The following is a 14971-nucleotide window of genomic DNA, read 5'->3' as shown; positions in this document are numbered from 1 at the left end:
TCTCTCTCTCTGTGTCTCTCATGAATAAATAAAATCTTTAAAATAAATAAAATAAAATGTAAATCCTCTGACCCTGACACTTCTTATCGCTTTCGCTGCTTTATTTATCTCCTCAGGATTTATTACCTTCTAATATATGATATAATTTACTGGTTGGTTTTGCTTACTGTCTGTCTCCCCCAAGGGGAATGTAAGTGAAACGAGGCAGGGATTCTTATCTGTTTTGTTTCACAGTTGTAACCTAGGCCTCTCAAATGGTGCCTGCGGACATTCGCTAGATGTATGTTGAGTGAATGACTGAACGAATGATTAAGTTCATGAATGAATGACGTTCTCCTGAGGACACAGGCTGAAAGGTAATGCCAGAGGTCAAGGTCAGGCCCCAGCTGAGCAGTGAAATCCATGATGTCTTCCCTCTCCTCATCCATGCCTCAGCGCCCTCTTTTCTGCCCTCATTCCCAGACTGTGAGTGACCTCATGGCCCCCAAAGTCCCTCTGGTCACCCCTGGGGCCTGCTGTCACACTATCCTCCACTAAGATGTATCTTCCCCCATCCCTTCAGTCCCCTTGGCTTGACTCAAGAGCAACCTCAGCCTTCAGATCAAGAGCACCCTTTCTGTGATATGGGAAGTTACAGAGAAGGTGGAATGGATGATGGCAGGGTAGGGGGCACCCTCCCTGAAGACCAGGGCACAGCAGGTGAGGGAGTCAGAAGACCTAGTTCTGGTCCCCACTCTGTAAGCAAATGACCATGAGACCCAGGGTGAGTTCTTTCTTGCTTCAGAAAGGGATTTTATTTCTAATTGCAAATGAGGGGCTAACAAGAAACTCTCCCAAAATCTTCCTGCTGTGTGGTCTGTGGTCATAAGGTTGATTTTTTTCAGATAAGAGAGGAAAGTCACTAATATGGAACTCTCTCCAGGACTCTATGACAAGGGAAAGAATATGGTGTCATGAGGCAGAAGAAACCAGGATCTCATCAGGAATGCCCAGATGCCCACCACAGGATTATACCAAGGACTTATGGCACACAGGACCTGGGGCACCAGAGGGGATTCCCCAGAGATCCTAGGAATGATCTAGGGCAGCAGTTCTCCAAGTGTGGACTTGGGACCCATTGGGGTAGAGGGTGGACACCTTCTCAAGGTGTCCATGAGGCCAAAACTATTTTCCTAATCACACAACAACGTTATTTGACTTTTCCCCTCTCATTCTCTTATAAGTGTGCAGTGGAATTTTTGAGAGGCTACATGACACATGATGTTGCAAAGGATTGAACGCAGAAGTAGATGTGAGACTCCAGCTGTCTTCTATTAAGCCAGCCATTAAAGAAATTGGCAGACATGTAAAACAATGGTATTCTTCTCACTACTTGTTTTTGTTTCGGAAAACACGGCTATTTTTCAAGAAAAAATTCTGTTTATATTAACATGTAGTGGGTTTTTTATTGTCATTTTTTGCTTAGGGTTTTTTATTGCAGTGTCATTGACATATATTATTATATTAGTTTCAGGTGCAATAGGTTATCATTGTAATTTTAAGTGAATTCATAAAATTCATATATTAAGTCTCTGATTTAATTTCTAATATGATAAATACTGACAGCTATAACCTTCGTAAAAGATTGGGGTCTTCAGTAATTTTTAAGCATACCACGGCGTCTGAAGACCAAAACATGAGAGGCACTGGTCTAGCAGGAAAGGCCCTGCCCAGAGAGCTGGCCCGGCTCTGCTGCTCTGTCCACCCAGCCTGGAAGCCCCTGAGGTCCCGGAGCCCCAGAAGCCAGAAGCCCCGGGGCAAACCAGGGTCCTAGAGACAACAAACACCAGTCTTTCCGAAACAAGAGAGGCCTGTTCCTCCCTCTGGGGGCGCAGGGCCCAGGGAGGGAGGAATTCTTCTCCCACCACATAAAGCCACTCTGCCAGAGCACAAGAGACACTTTGTAAGGCCCAGGCGGCAGGGAGGCAGCGTTTGGGAGGGCACCTACCGTCACCAGCAGCCTGCCCCGGCCGTCCCAATCCATCTGCAGGTCCTCCCCGTAGCTGAGGCGCACGGAGGCCATCACGGTGTGCTGGATGCGGAGGTCACCTGGAACAGGGCAGGGACAGGGTGTAGGCCCCGAAGCGAGAGGGCACGGTGGTGACAGGCCCATGTATCGTGGGGAGAGACGGAGTCTCTCACAAAGGACTGTAACAATGAAATCAAGGAGCTGGGGACAGATAGGGATGTCCATGAGACATAAGGGGGTTTCAGAAGGAAGGATAATCCAGGTGAGTTTAGTACAAACAGCCTTCCCTAGAAAGGAGCCCCGGTATCCCAGCTGTGCCTTGCCATTCACTCTACTGGCACAAGAGGGCGGCAGAGGCTCCTCTGCATCCTTGGTTTAGGAGCTGGCCCCCCACTGAAGCCCATTCCCCACCCCTGCCGCCCTTGCACACCACTTCTAGGCTGCACCATGCTGCATGCAGAGCTGAATGCAGCAGTTCTCACTGGAGACGAGGTAGGAGACATACCTCTTGCCCTGGAGGAAGGTACCTCCTGGGGAGACACACACAGCATTAAACACAAGTGGACCTGCTATGTGTAATGCCAGGATAATGGGCCACACGGTCCACGGAGGTCACAGGCAAGAAGGCAGAGGGCTCTGAGAGCCACTTTGAAGGTGAAGGTGGCAATTATGCTACCAAAAGGGTGTGGGGCTACCCAGCAAATTCACTGGATAGGTTTTTCCCACAGGTCACAGGGGTCGCCTGGCTTTGCCCCATGACAGGCTCTGGTCTGACCCACCACCAGCCACCCTCTAACTTCCCCGCATCAGCTTCTGCTCCTCTCCCACCTCAAAGCAGAACCAGAACTGTTGTGCCCAACCCTCAACTCATCCCTTTGGCTCAAACCAAATCTTCTTGGTCCCCTTTGCCCCTCTACCCTCTCTCCCTGGCCTGGAGCAAAGCTCCCTTGCCTCCAGACAGTTCCTCCACTCCCCCTCCTCCTTCAGGAAGCTTTCCTTCTTTGCAAGGATGCATGTTGAGAATAACCATCCCTCCACAGATAGCTCTCCTCACAGAAGAGGTGGGCAGTTAGCATGGCTGAGGGGCAGGGGCGGGGGCTCTGTGGGGTGAGTTTGACCAGCCCCAGGCCCCAGTGGCGGAGGAGGGAACGCACCTTGCAGGAGAGGAATCTGGATATCCTGGCCATCCATGGAGACTCCTCCCCCATGCTTCAGCTTCACAAGGCTGTTGTGATGTCCAGGCAGGCGGACGGTGACCGAGCGGGTGCAGACAGCATCCAGGTCATCGGCACACTGCCAAGAGGGGCGCCCAGGGTGATGTTACCACAAACCCCCTGCCCAGCGCCCCAGCCTGGGACCCACTTACTCAGAGAAAGAACACAAGCCCAGACAGCCCGAGGCCTCATTAGGAGAAACAATTCTATTCTCCCAGAATGGTCTCAGTGAGTAGGCCCCCCTGGAGGCATCCCACGACAAAGCCCTAAGCCCCACATCCCCAAGCCCTGCAGCTCCCCACACCCTTTCCCTAGCCAGGCCTGGTCTTTATTCTAGGCCTCTGGCTATCTTCCTGTTGCTTGGGCCAGTGGTTCCAAAGCAACACTAGGACTTCAATCCTCAAGGGGAGCCGTGTGCACCCTAGATTTCTCCCTCCTCGCTCCAGTCTCTGGAGGAGCGAGGTCTAGCACATAGCACAGCAGCTCATAAAGGAGCTAGGACCACCTTGCCCCCACCCCATCCCCACCTCCTGACTGGTGGCAGTCAAGCTCACCTGGACAGTCTCTATGACAACAGAGAAGGTGTGGTCCTGGCAGTCCTGGGCCAGCAGGTAGTGGCAGACCCCACTGAAGGTGAAGTACCTGTTGTCGAAGCTCTTGAAGTGGGACTGTCCTGTGACCAGACACTCGCCTGGAGGGACACAGAGGAAGGCGGTAAGCACAGGAGGAGGGGAAGGGCTCCCCTTGGGGTGGCAAAGGAGGGATGCATGGGCACACCGGGCACCTCCTGTGGAACGCCACAGGCATCCTTCCCCACACCAGTCTGAAAACAAGTTCGACGGGGGGACTCTAACTCAGGTCCCAGACCTCACACCACAAGAGCCCAGAGGTGGATCTTCAGCTCAATGCCTCACTTACCAAAAGGACAACCAAGAGAAGTGACAGCCACACACACAAGCCGCAGCTTGAGCTCCCAGTTCAGGGTGGCTCCCAGTCCTTCCCCACCGCCACCCCACAGGTTCTGGCTCTTGGGGGGAGGCCTTTCTCTGCACTGCTGTTGTGGGGGGCTCTGGGGCATGGCCTGACCCAGGAGAGGCCTCTGAGGCAAGCAGGCAGAAAGGCCAGCCCAGATGGAGAATGGGGGGGGGGGGGGGTGAGACAGGCATTCTCCAGGCTCAGCAGGGCAGGGGCCAGGGCGCCATCCTCGCCCCGCAGCCGAGGGGTGGCTCTAAGGCCTTCTCATGGGCAAGTCAATGTTGTGACTTCAGTTGGGGCCAATGGGGGGCCAGGAGGCCATCTGCCCATGATCTCACCACCACCCAAGCCAGTTCCCTAGCTCAGGCTGACACATCTGTGGGTGGGTACGAGGACTCCCCTTCATCATTCCCCATTGCAGAGCCCTCAGCTCACCCTCCACCTGACCCTGTTCCGTCCTCCCCCAGACCACAACCCAGCCGTGCGGCTGGCCCTGTGCACTTCCAACCAGTGACCACACATCCTGGAGAGTGTCCATGTGGGGTGGGGTGGGGGACCTCTGCCAAGGTCTCCAGGGATCCCCTATAGGCCCCACCCCAGCTCAGGGCAATCCCATCTCCAGAGACTACAATAGGCCCATTGAAGCTGAAGCGGGCATCTGGATCCCTTCCCAAACTCCTTCTATGTATTTCCTCCCATCTGGGCCTTCTACGTTTTAGAAAAATAAATATAGACACACACCATGGCCATTCTGTAAAAGTAGGGGGCCCTCCTTCCCACCCAGTCACCCTTGACCTCCAAACTGCAGACACCTGTTCTCCACAGCACTAATCCCGTCTAAACCTCAAGTTCCGCCTGAGAGGGTATTATAGCCAGTGCCACCTGGGCCCACCCCCCAGGGCTGATGCTGGCTCCGTCACATGATCAGGGGGTTCTCAGAGGCAGCAGAGAGATTCCAGCCGCTCATCTATCAAAGATAAGCTCCACAGGCCCCCTCCACCTGCCGCCTTAGGCCCACACTAGCACTGAAGGGCACGGCAGGCATAGCTTTGCATCCAGGTGTGGTCCTGCCTTCGGTGTGTGCTGGAAGGCAGGGCCAGGGAGAGGAGCCTCAGCGTACTATGAGTGTCCTCTGACTGTCCCCCCAGGGCAGCTGACCTCTTCCTGGGACAGGAAGCTACACTCAGCCCAGAAGAAATTAGGAGAAATTAGGGAGGCCCCAGATCATTGTCAGCATCACCCTCTGTGATAATAAAAAATATAGTCTTTATTCCTGGTTCCTGACACAGAGCTCCTAAAACCCTTGGAATATCCTGGGTGATAGGAGCATCTTTTGCTCTAATGAAACCACTCTTGGTGGGCCCCTGGGTAGTAGCTTCAGGGGGGCTTGCTCACCAGAAAGACCCAGGCAAGATGAGAGTTGGAACTTTCAGCACCCCGCGCCCCTCCCCCCAGCCTCCAGGGACAGGAGAGAGGCTGAGGATTGATGATCCATCATGCCTGTGTAATAAAACCTCCATTAAAACCCCTAAAGAAGAGGACTTGGCAAGCTTCTGGGTTCGTCAATGTATCCACAAGCAGGAGGGTGGCCACACCCCAGTTCCACAGGGACAGAAGCTCCTGTGCTCAGGACACTTCTGGTCTTTGCCCCATGCATCTCTTCATCTGGCTTTTGATTTGTATCCCTTATAATATCCTTCATAGCAAACCAGTAATAATAAGTAAAATGCCTGAGTTTTGTGAGCCACTCTCACAAATTACTGACCCTGAATCAGGCATTGTGGGAACCCCCAACTGGTAGCCAAGCCAGACAGATGGGGGCACCCTGAGAACCCTGTACTTATGATCAGCATCTGAAGTCAGGCTGTCTGAGGGGATCGAGCCCTTAACCTGCTGGGTCTGCACTGATTCCTGGTCGTTAGTGTCAGAATTGAACCATAGGACACCCAGTTGGTTTCCAGAAAGTCGAAGATTTGGTTAGCTTGGGGAAAAATCACACACATTTGGTGTCAGAAGTGTTGAAGTAGGAACAGCTTGTGTCTTCCCACTGTGTTGCCCCCAAAGGGGAGCAAGAGTGAGGAGTCACCATCCATGGAAGGCAGAGTAGCACAGGCAGGAAGGTGGGGGCAAGGGTCATCCCAGCTGATTGTAAATGTGCTGAAATTCCAAATCCATGGGGTCACAGGAAAGCCTTTCTAAAACAGCGATTTCTCAGAACCCACCATCATCCTGCAAACAGAGTGGGGTGGCCCTTTGTGTCTAATGTCTTGACCCGATGGCAATAAAGTGGGTGGGAATTCTTCCCCTGACCTTTCTCTGTTTTCTCAGGAGCGCTCTTATCTGAGTATGAAAGTGGACTTGCATCAGTTCTGACAAGGCCTAGGAAAAGATGGGTCAATGTACAAACATGTACAAACAAACATTCACAAGCAAAACTTTCAGAGCTAGAATCTAATTGTCCGATCTGATTTCCTGCTCTGACCCCCACTGACCTGTGTTCTGAAGTGCCTCAGGAATCAAGTCTAAATACTACATTTAGCTTATTGACTTGGTATAACTAAGGACGAAACTGAGAGCACAGGAAACCCAAGAACACAGATGGGGAAGTTGCTGGGCTAGGAGTTGGCCCCAGGAGCTAGAATTGACCAGAATAAAAGCTACAGGGCAAGTCACGCAGCCTCTGCCCGGAGCACGACAGTCAGGACATTCCCAGTTGGATAGTTGGTCAACCAGCAAAAGGCAGCTCCCCACAAACAGCTGGCCCACCACCCAATGGAGAAAGTGGGCAATGGAAGTGTGGTGAATCACTGAAGAGGTGATTCTTAAAATAGCATAAAAAGCAGAACAGGGGCAACTGGGTGTGTGGCTTAGTGGTTGAGGGTCTGCCTTTGGCTCAGGTCATGATCCCAGAGTCCTAGGATCAAGCCCCTCCTTCTTGCAGAGAGCCTGCCTCTCCCTCTGCCTATGTCTCTGCGTCTCTCTGTGTCTCTCATGAATAAATAAATAAAATCTTTAAAAATAAATAAATAAAAATAAAAGCAGAACAGCTAGAAATTAAAGCAGACCCAATAAGTGAATAAAGATCCGTCGTCTTGAAGAAAATGGAAAGAAATCTCTCATCTGATGGAAACACACTACCTCTTCTAAAATAAACCCTTTTGTTTGCAGTAAGTGAGTCCTCCACGGAGCTTCTCTGTTCAGCCCATCTGCTTCCATCCTGTTCTGGCAGCCTACAGAAATGCCAACCCCCAGGCCCTTAGCAAAGCAACACAGACTCCCCCAACGTAAGTTTGCACCAAAGCCTGCCTCTAAATCACAATAACATGATCTCCACCAAATGTGCAAGACTTTTTTTTTAAGATTGTATTTATTTATTGGACAGAGAGAAAGAGAGTCAGAGAACACGAGAGGGAGACGGGCAGAGGGAGAGGGAGAAGCAGGCTCCCTGCTGAGTAGGGAGTCTGATGTGGGACTCCGTCACGAGTCCTTAAGATCATGACCTGAGCCAAAGTCAGACGCTTAACTGACTGAGCCATGCAGGTGCTTGCAAGGTGCATTTCTAAGTGCTCCATGAGTACATCTTGTTTACTGCTTCCATGAAGCAGTCATCATTACCCTTAGTTCACAGATGAGGAAAGTAAAACACAGAGGAAAACTCACCCAAAGGCTCAAGGTCCTCAGATAGGGATTTGCATGTGGGCATTCTGTCTGGCTTCAGAGCCCAAAGCACTTGAGACCACCCAACACTGCCTCATGGGTTGGCTCCTGCAGTTTCTCATAAGCCTGATTTTGTGAGGGCCCAGCCTGAGTCATTCTGAGCCTTGGCATACACAGGCCTATTGCAAGGGGCATCTGTACAGCTGAGTCTGGATATAGAGACTGAGTGGAGAAAAGCCCTGGCTTCCTCTACTTCTATTTTTTTTTTTTTTAAGATTCGTTTATTTATTTGAAAGAGAAATGGGGAGAGGGGCAAAGAGAGGGAGAGAGAATCTCAAGCAGACACCCTCCTGAGTGCAGAGCCTGGCACGGAGCTTGATCTCATGACTGTGAGATCATAACCGAGCCAAAACCAAGAGTCAGACTCGCAACCAACTGAGCCACCCAGATGCCTTTAAAAAATAATAATAATAAATTTATTTATTGAAGAGCCCTGGCTTCTAAAGGTGGTACACTGGCTTGTCCTGAAGGAGGACTGGTGTGACTCCAAAAAACCCAGTACTGGCTGGGGCAGGCTCCAGGAGAGTTTCCATGAACTTGGGCACTCAGATTCCCCAGGTGAGCCCAGCTACCTAGGAGTGCCTGCTCTCACTGGACAGGCATTGGCCCTGCTCATATAGCCAGTGTGCAAGTCTGTCTTCCCGAAGGCTTCAGAACAGACAGCTTAAATCCTAAAGGTGAATCACAGGGCTGGGTTAGAATGCATCAGAAGTTATCCAGAACCAGATGAGTAATAAGTTACACCAAGGCTCTCCCCTGCCCCACGGCCAAGCCTAAGGCAGGTCCAGACTCTGACTCTCCTGCCTGCCCCGATAGCCCCAGCCACACCACGTGCCCCACCAGCCCTCCCCATGCCAGACTCTTTTGGGTGCCTGCCTGTGTCTCAGTCCTTCCCTGATCCTGCTGAATGAGGCTGCAGGGGCTGCGGGGATGAAGACGGCTAATGTTTATTGAGTGCTTGCTTTGTGTCAGGTAACAGCTTCCTCCAGATGAAGCCGTAGTTATCACCCCTGTGTTACAGATTAGGAAACTGAGGCTGCAAATGATCAGACGGTTTGCTAGAAGTCACTTAGCTGGGCAATGGGACTGGAATTCCAGCCAGGCTGAGCAAGTCCACCGCCCAGGCCCCCAGGCCTCTGCTACGCCACCTGTCCATGTGCATAAGATGGGCAAATGAGAAACCCTCCACTCACACCTTTCCAGCTGCAGAAGAGAACCTTCCACACTCTTCCATCAGGAGTTTGAAATACTAACCAGGGCTTTATTTATTCGAGGAATAGTCCCTGTGGATAAGCATGATCCTCCCTCGTTGACCCTGCCCAAACATTTACAGTTCGATGGGAACCAAATTGGCAGAACTTTTCTGGGAAGTATGTGTTGCAGAGGAAAGGAAGAGGAAGAGAAGCTTGGGGTTACAGAAAGGGAAGTTTGGGGTAAACCACAGCTTTGCTTGGAGCTGCCCTAACTCCTAACAGGAACAGAGGAATACAGAGGGCAGTGAAGGCCTAAGGAGTATTTAAGCTCTAGCCCTCCCCATATATGCTCCATATCCTCCCCCTGATGCTCTTTTGGGCAATTTCTCTTCCCTCCCACTCCCCATCCACCACACTCCCTGAGCCAGGAAGCCTCTAAGATGCTCCCCACCATGGTCCCACCTCTTGTATTCATGACGTCGTGTGATCCCCTCACCTTGAACATGGACTGGATACTTTGACTTATTTCTAGTAGATATAATACAGCAGAAGTGAAGGATGTCATTTCAGAGATTGGGTTTTTAAAAGACCATGGCTTCTGTCTTGGCTGCTCTCCCTCACTCTCTCTGAGGTCACTCACGCTAGAAGAAGCTAGCTATCATGTCACGAGGCATCCCTTCACAAGAGGTCCACAAGGTGAGGCGCCAGGGCCTGCCAACCATCACATGACTGAGCTTCAAAGTCGCAACAGAGCCTTCAGATAAGACCACAGTGCAAGCCAAAGACTTGACTGCAACTTCATGAGAAATCTTGGGCCAGACTCAGCCATACCCAGGTTCCTGACATACAGAAACTGTAAGATAATGAATGTTTGCTGTTTGCTAAGTTTGAGGTAATTTGTTCCACAACAATAGACGACCAGTACACTCTCATCTTACCCCAGAGAATCAAAACCCCTCTCTATTTCTAAGATTCACAATATCAGCTCTTGCAGGGATTGTGGGCAAACCATATCTTGCTCTTTGCTATGCTAGCAGAGTCAAGCATATCCCCTTCTAGAACCTTCCCATCAGAAGCTCTACCAGCAATTGTCACACTGGGGGCATAAGACAGCCCCCCTTACAACTGAATCACGGCAAGTTATGGAAATATGTCTATGTGCTACACGTAGAAATGGAGTGGGAGATGACCAACTAAACTCCAGAACTAGAAAAAGAGGGTCAGAGCTGAGGCTTTGAATATACAGAGGAAGAGCTTAGTGATTGTGTTGGCAAAATATCAAACCACTCAGTAGACTGCAGTAGAGTTGGAACTGGTTATATTTCCATCAAGGCATCGAGAAAATTTCTTACATCCTCGGCAAAACTATCTTCTAGGTTTTGAACTGAATACCAGAGGATTGTATTGTCTGCCCCAGACCAAGCATTCCATCATATGCATAGTGAGTGTTCAAATCATTGTTGGATGGATGGTTAGAAGAGCAATGGATGGACAGATAGAGGTTTGCATGGATGGCTGGTTGGTTGGTTGGTTGGTTGGTTGGTTGGTTGGTTGGACAGATAGATGGATAGGTAGAAGATACTCCATATAGAAAGTAGTTATTAAGAATTCCTAATCTGGGAGTGCCTTAGTTGTTTGAGTGCCTTAGTTGGTTGAACATTGGACTCATGATTTTGGCTCAGATCATGATCTCATGGGTTGTGGGATCATGCCCCAAACAGGGATCTGTGCTTGGTGGGGAGTCTGCTTGAGATTCTCTCTCTCCCTCTCCCTCTGCCTTTTCCCTACTCTCTCTCTGTCTCTCAAATAAATACATATCTTTAAAAAAAAAAGAAAAGAAAAGAAAAGAAAGAATTCCTAATCTGGTAGTCTAACAAAAGACAATAAACAAATTCCTAATTCCATCCATTGTGGCTCACAGATCTTATACAATGAATGCTTATTATTTAGACATTAACTTTTTTTTAAGTCATTGGCAGCAACTTCATGTCTTTCGAAGGGTTGCTTAGGTTTTTCACAGGGTGGGATGATGTTAAATTGGAACATTAATATCCCTTGGAAGAACAATCTTTTGTTCTTCATGCTTCCTTTAAGAATTGCATAGAAGGTAAACTGGCTGGTAGACTAATTGACCTAGCCCTAATGCCCACTTTCCATCTAGTTCCAGAATTTTCCCAATGTGGTGAGCACTACGCAAGGTCCTAAGTGACCCTCCAGCCAACAGGCCCCAAATATGATCCCAGTACCCATGTTCAAGCCCCATCAGCCCACCAAAGCCAAATGGCCTCTTGGGGCTAAAGGGAGGGGAGCCCTTTAGCCGGCTGTTTGCCTTGCAGCTTTTTTATTGCACTCTATAACCCATGGGAACTCAAAAAATAGTATCCTGCATAAGAGCTGAGGCTGAGCTGGCCTTTAACTAAACATGGGACCTCTCCAGAGCCCATGAAGGATGGCAAAGACATACCTACAAAGGAATAGATCAAGGAAAGAGAGTAAACATAAGGGCAAAAGCAGCAATCAGATAGTTGTGAGTTTGAGTCCTGTCATTGTCTCTTACCAGCTGTGTGACATTGAGCAAGTTATGTAATCTCTGGCTCTGCTTCTTCTTTTGTAAACCTAGAATAAACTGTACCTGCCTCATAGGCCATGTGTAAAGTGTTTCCACAGAGCCTAACACATAGCAAACACCGTGTGAGTGATCACAAAGAGGAAAATTATCAGGAGAAGAGCCAGGGTTATTGGAGGGTGAGGCAGAAGGGAGCCTCAAATGGGCAAAGTTTGCAGCAAACAGAATAGATTTGGGGCCAAACAGAAGACCAAGTAAAGGGCAGAGATTATAAAGCAACTTTTCCTAAGAGATTTCCGGGGAGGGAGGGAGGTAGAAGAAATCATTTGGAGGTCTGATTTTCTTAGCTCGTAGGCCATTCTAAGATCTTCCTGTCAGACATTCCAGAAACTTCTCACTTTGAACATAAAGAATCACCTGGCCCTTCTTCCTCTTAATTTCCAAAGGATTTGCATCATCTTTGTTTAGTAGACTGTGACCCTCTGGTTCTTACAGCTCACTGAACCATAATCCTTTGAGCAAACAGGTGAGAAGAAAAGGACAATAAAACCTGAGCCCAGGTGCATTCTCGCCTTTCAGCTATGCAGGGTGTCCCTCTGCTGGCCCGTGAGGCGGGTAGCAGAGCTGGGATCCAAAGCCAGAGCTGTGGTCAGGGGGTTGTATCCAGCCTGTGCAGAGGCCGCCTTCTCTTTGCCTTGAGATTCGGCCCACCCAGTCTAGCAAGGGCAACATACCGTTAGTTCCCTTCCGAGAAGGGAGGAGAAGAGCGGAAGGTGGCCTACCTGGGCATTCTTCATTGCTGCAGATCCACAGGCTATTTCGGCAAATGCTATTGGGGAGAGAAGCACAGGTCATGGGTCATCGTGCAAACACAAGGGCACATGAACAGATCTAGAGCCCATCACAGATCCTACAGCCCCCAAAGGGAGAGATCTGGGGAAAAAAAGGAGCTGGTACTAGGGGGATCTTTATGAGGCTGAAGGTGAAGAGCACAGGGCTGTGGCCAGAGGGGTCTTGGAGCTAAGGCCAAGGGGAGAAACCCTGATGGAGAGATGAGAGGAAAACCTAGAGGACCCAATGTTCCTGAAAATCCACCCAGCCCCTGAGCAATGAAATTCCTACCCCCCCAGCTGCCCTCCCCACCTCCAACCCCCCACCTCACCCCCTATACAGCTAGGAGAAGAGAGGACTGCTGAAAGGTGTACCATGCAGACCCCCCACTGGGCAGCCCATGGAGGCTCCTGGAAGACAGCCCAGCAGGAAAAGACAGCAAAGGGAAGAGGCCTGGAGATGGAACAAGAGCACTTATGTCTTCAAGGAGAGAACGGCCTGTGGTGTGGTGGCTGTCATATAGCCCTTCTTCAGAAAGACGCATTAATTAAAGCGTAGTTTGGAGGGAAGCTAGAGACAATGTTTGCATGTAAATGGTCCTTTCCTCCCCGCCCCCTCCTCTCAGCCCATCCTTCCTCCTCCTCATTGATTGCCCCACCCTGGCATCTCAAACTCTTCTCCCTCCTGTCCCTCTGCCCAGACTGATCCTGTTGCACCTGCACCTGCCTCTCCTGCCATCCTCTTCTTATCCGCCCCCCACCGCAGTCCCTCCCAGACCACACAGCGCAGCCCCAGGTACCAGGTGTGGCAGTCCTGTAAGAGGGAGGCGCCCGGAGGGTACCGTTGCCCAGCATGCACACAGGAACACTCAGCACTTCCCACGCAGTGGCCTTCATCCAGGAGCTGGCCCTCTGGGTTCAAGGGCATCAAGACAAAGACTCAACTTATCATCATTACTCATCTCACAGCTACAGAATCCTTGTGGGTGATCACAGCTTTGGGCTTCTGCAGGAAGCTCAAAGAACCTGTTCTGTGATGTAGCTCCTTCCCATTAGTGGGGGAGGGGGATTATTCATCTCTCTTTTGGCAAAGAACTGGGGGAAAGAGCCTTGCCCAAGGTCCACCAGTGATGAAGGCATGAGCCTAGGCCGAGAGCTTCTCCCAGCACGCTTGAAGAACTTGTTGTATGACTCTTACCTTTCACATTAATGCAATGAAAAAGACAGCATTATTAATCTCCTGGCACAGATGACGAAAGGAGGCAAGAGTTGTGTTCAAGATCTTCCAGTGGGGAAGCCATTAGTCAAAACACACAGGCCTCACTCTCAGTAATTAAACAGCATTTTCCACCAAAGCCCACATGGCCCCTCCTGAGAAAAACTTTCTAGTGCAAAGTTCTTTTTCAGCTGAGGTCACATGGCAAACCCAGGAGACATTTTAAAATATCTTTCGCCCAGACCGGTTCCCTGACACTCAACTGAGGATTTGTTTCTGCTCAGATCAGGTCACGTGCTCCCCAAACAAAGTCACTGTCGGAGCCCAGCCTGTCCTTCTGTTTCCTAGACACATGCGCTTTCATGGATATAGTACAACGGGAAAACAGAAATTAAAAATAAACACCAGCTCCATCCCGATCAGTCGGTACAAAGACTTCTTAAAAATAAATAAAAGGCTTCTGATTTCAGCAATGGGCAACAAACACAAGTGGCCTTCATCTGGCTTCCCCAAGCCAAGGGCACTGAAAAGGTCTCGGATTTGTGAATAAAGTGAGAAGTTTGTTACCGGGGCAGCTGCAGCCATCTACACATTGCTCCTGACACACTTCTTTGACATGAAGGCTCTGGCAAGTTCTGGTGCAAGGGGACACGCACTCCTTGTACTCCATGCCAGCAGGGCATGCTGGTCCTGAAACGAAAGACCCAAGAATCTCCCAAGAGCAGCTCCTTCCCAGAGAGCACCTCATAAGCCACACCATACTCAGACCCTCTATGCTCTTTCGTCTAACCCCTTCTGTCTTCAGGGCTCCAGGGACCATCTCCACCCCAATGGCAACCCAATGGCCGACGTGCCCTCCAAGACCACAGTGCAACCACCCCTCCCCTGAAGGAACATCTTCCTTCTTGTAGGGCTAAGACTCAGCAGGGTCACCTGGGACCACCCCTTCCCCCAGGTCATCTGTTTTCCACTAAAGGCTTGGTATTTTGTTGTTGTTGTTCCCCTATGCTCTGTCCTTTCACCTAAAACCCCCTCGAGGTAATACCAAACTCCTCTGGGTTAAAATAAATGTCCTCTTGGGGCCAAGCAAAGGGTAAGTGGTATCTTCCATCACATCCCTCCTCTGAAGGCTCCCCTTCCTCATAAAATTGGCCTCAGTCAAAGGCCCCGCCCAGCACAGGGTACACACCATCCATGCCCACTTTCCCTGCATGGGTGACATGTTCCATATTTATTTTCTACTGTGCTGCAG

General features: G+C 50.2%; 1 protein-coding gene across 3 annotated transcripts in view; it reads right to left on the bottom strand.

The window, feature by feature from the left end:
* The window catches only part of VWF (von Willebrand factor), a 137892-nt gene that overhangs the window by 87284 nt on the left and 35637 nt on the right, over positions 1–14971 (bottom strand). For all 3 annotated transcript variants that reach the window (XR_012017789.1, XM_072799265.1, XM_072799264.1), the window contains exons 8-13: positions 14287–14409; positions 13304–13415; positions 12456–12502; positions 3777–3913; positions 3163–3301; positions 1988–2088 (exon numbers count right to left, since the gene is read on the bottom strand). Coding sequence is in view for 2 of the 3 variants with exons in the window: in XM_072799265.1 (XP_072655366.1) it covers positions 1988–2088; positions 3163–3301; positions 3777–3913; positions 12456–12502; positions 13304–13415; positions 14287–14409 (659 nt within the window). In the remaining variant the exon portion in view is untranslated. The remainder of the gene's footprint in view (positions 1–1987; positions 2089–3162; positions 3302–3776; positions 3914–12455; positions 12503–13303; positions 13416–14286; positions 14410–14971) is intronic.

Source organism: Canis lupus, chromosome 25, assembly GCF_048164855.1.
Source record: "Canis lupus baileyi chromosome 25, mCanLup2.hap1, whole genome shotgun sequence".
NCBI classification, from domain to species: Eukaryota; Metazoa; Chordata; class Mammalia; order Carnivora; family Canidae; genus Canis; species Canis lupus.
The sequence above is the reverse complement of the archived record's forward strand: the minus strand, read 5'-3'. Positions and strand labels throughout refer to the sequence as shown.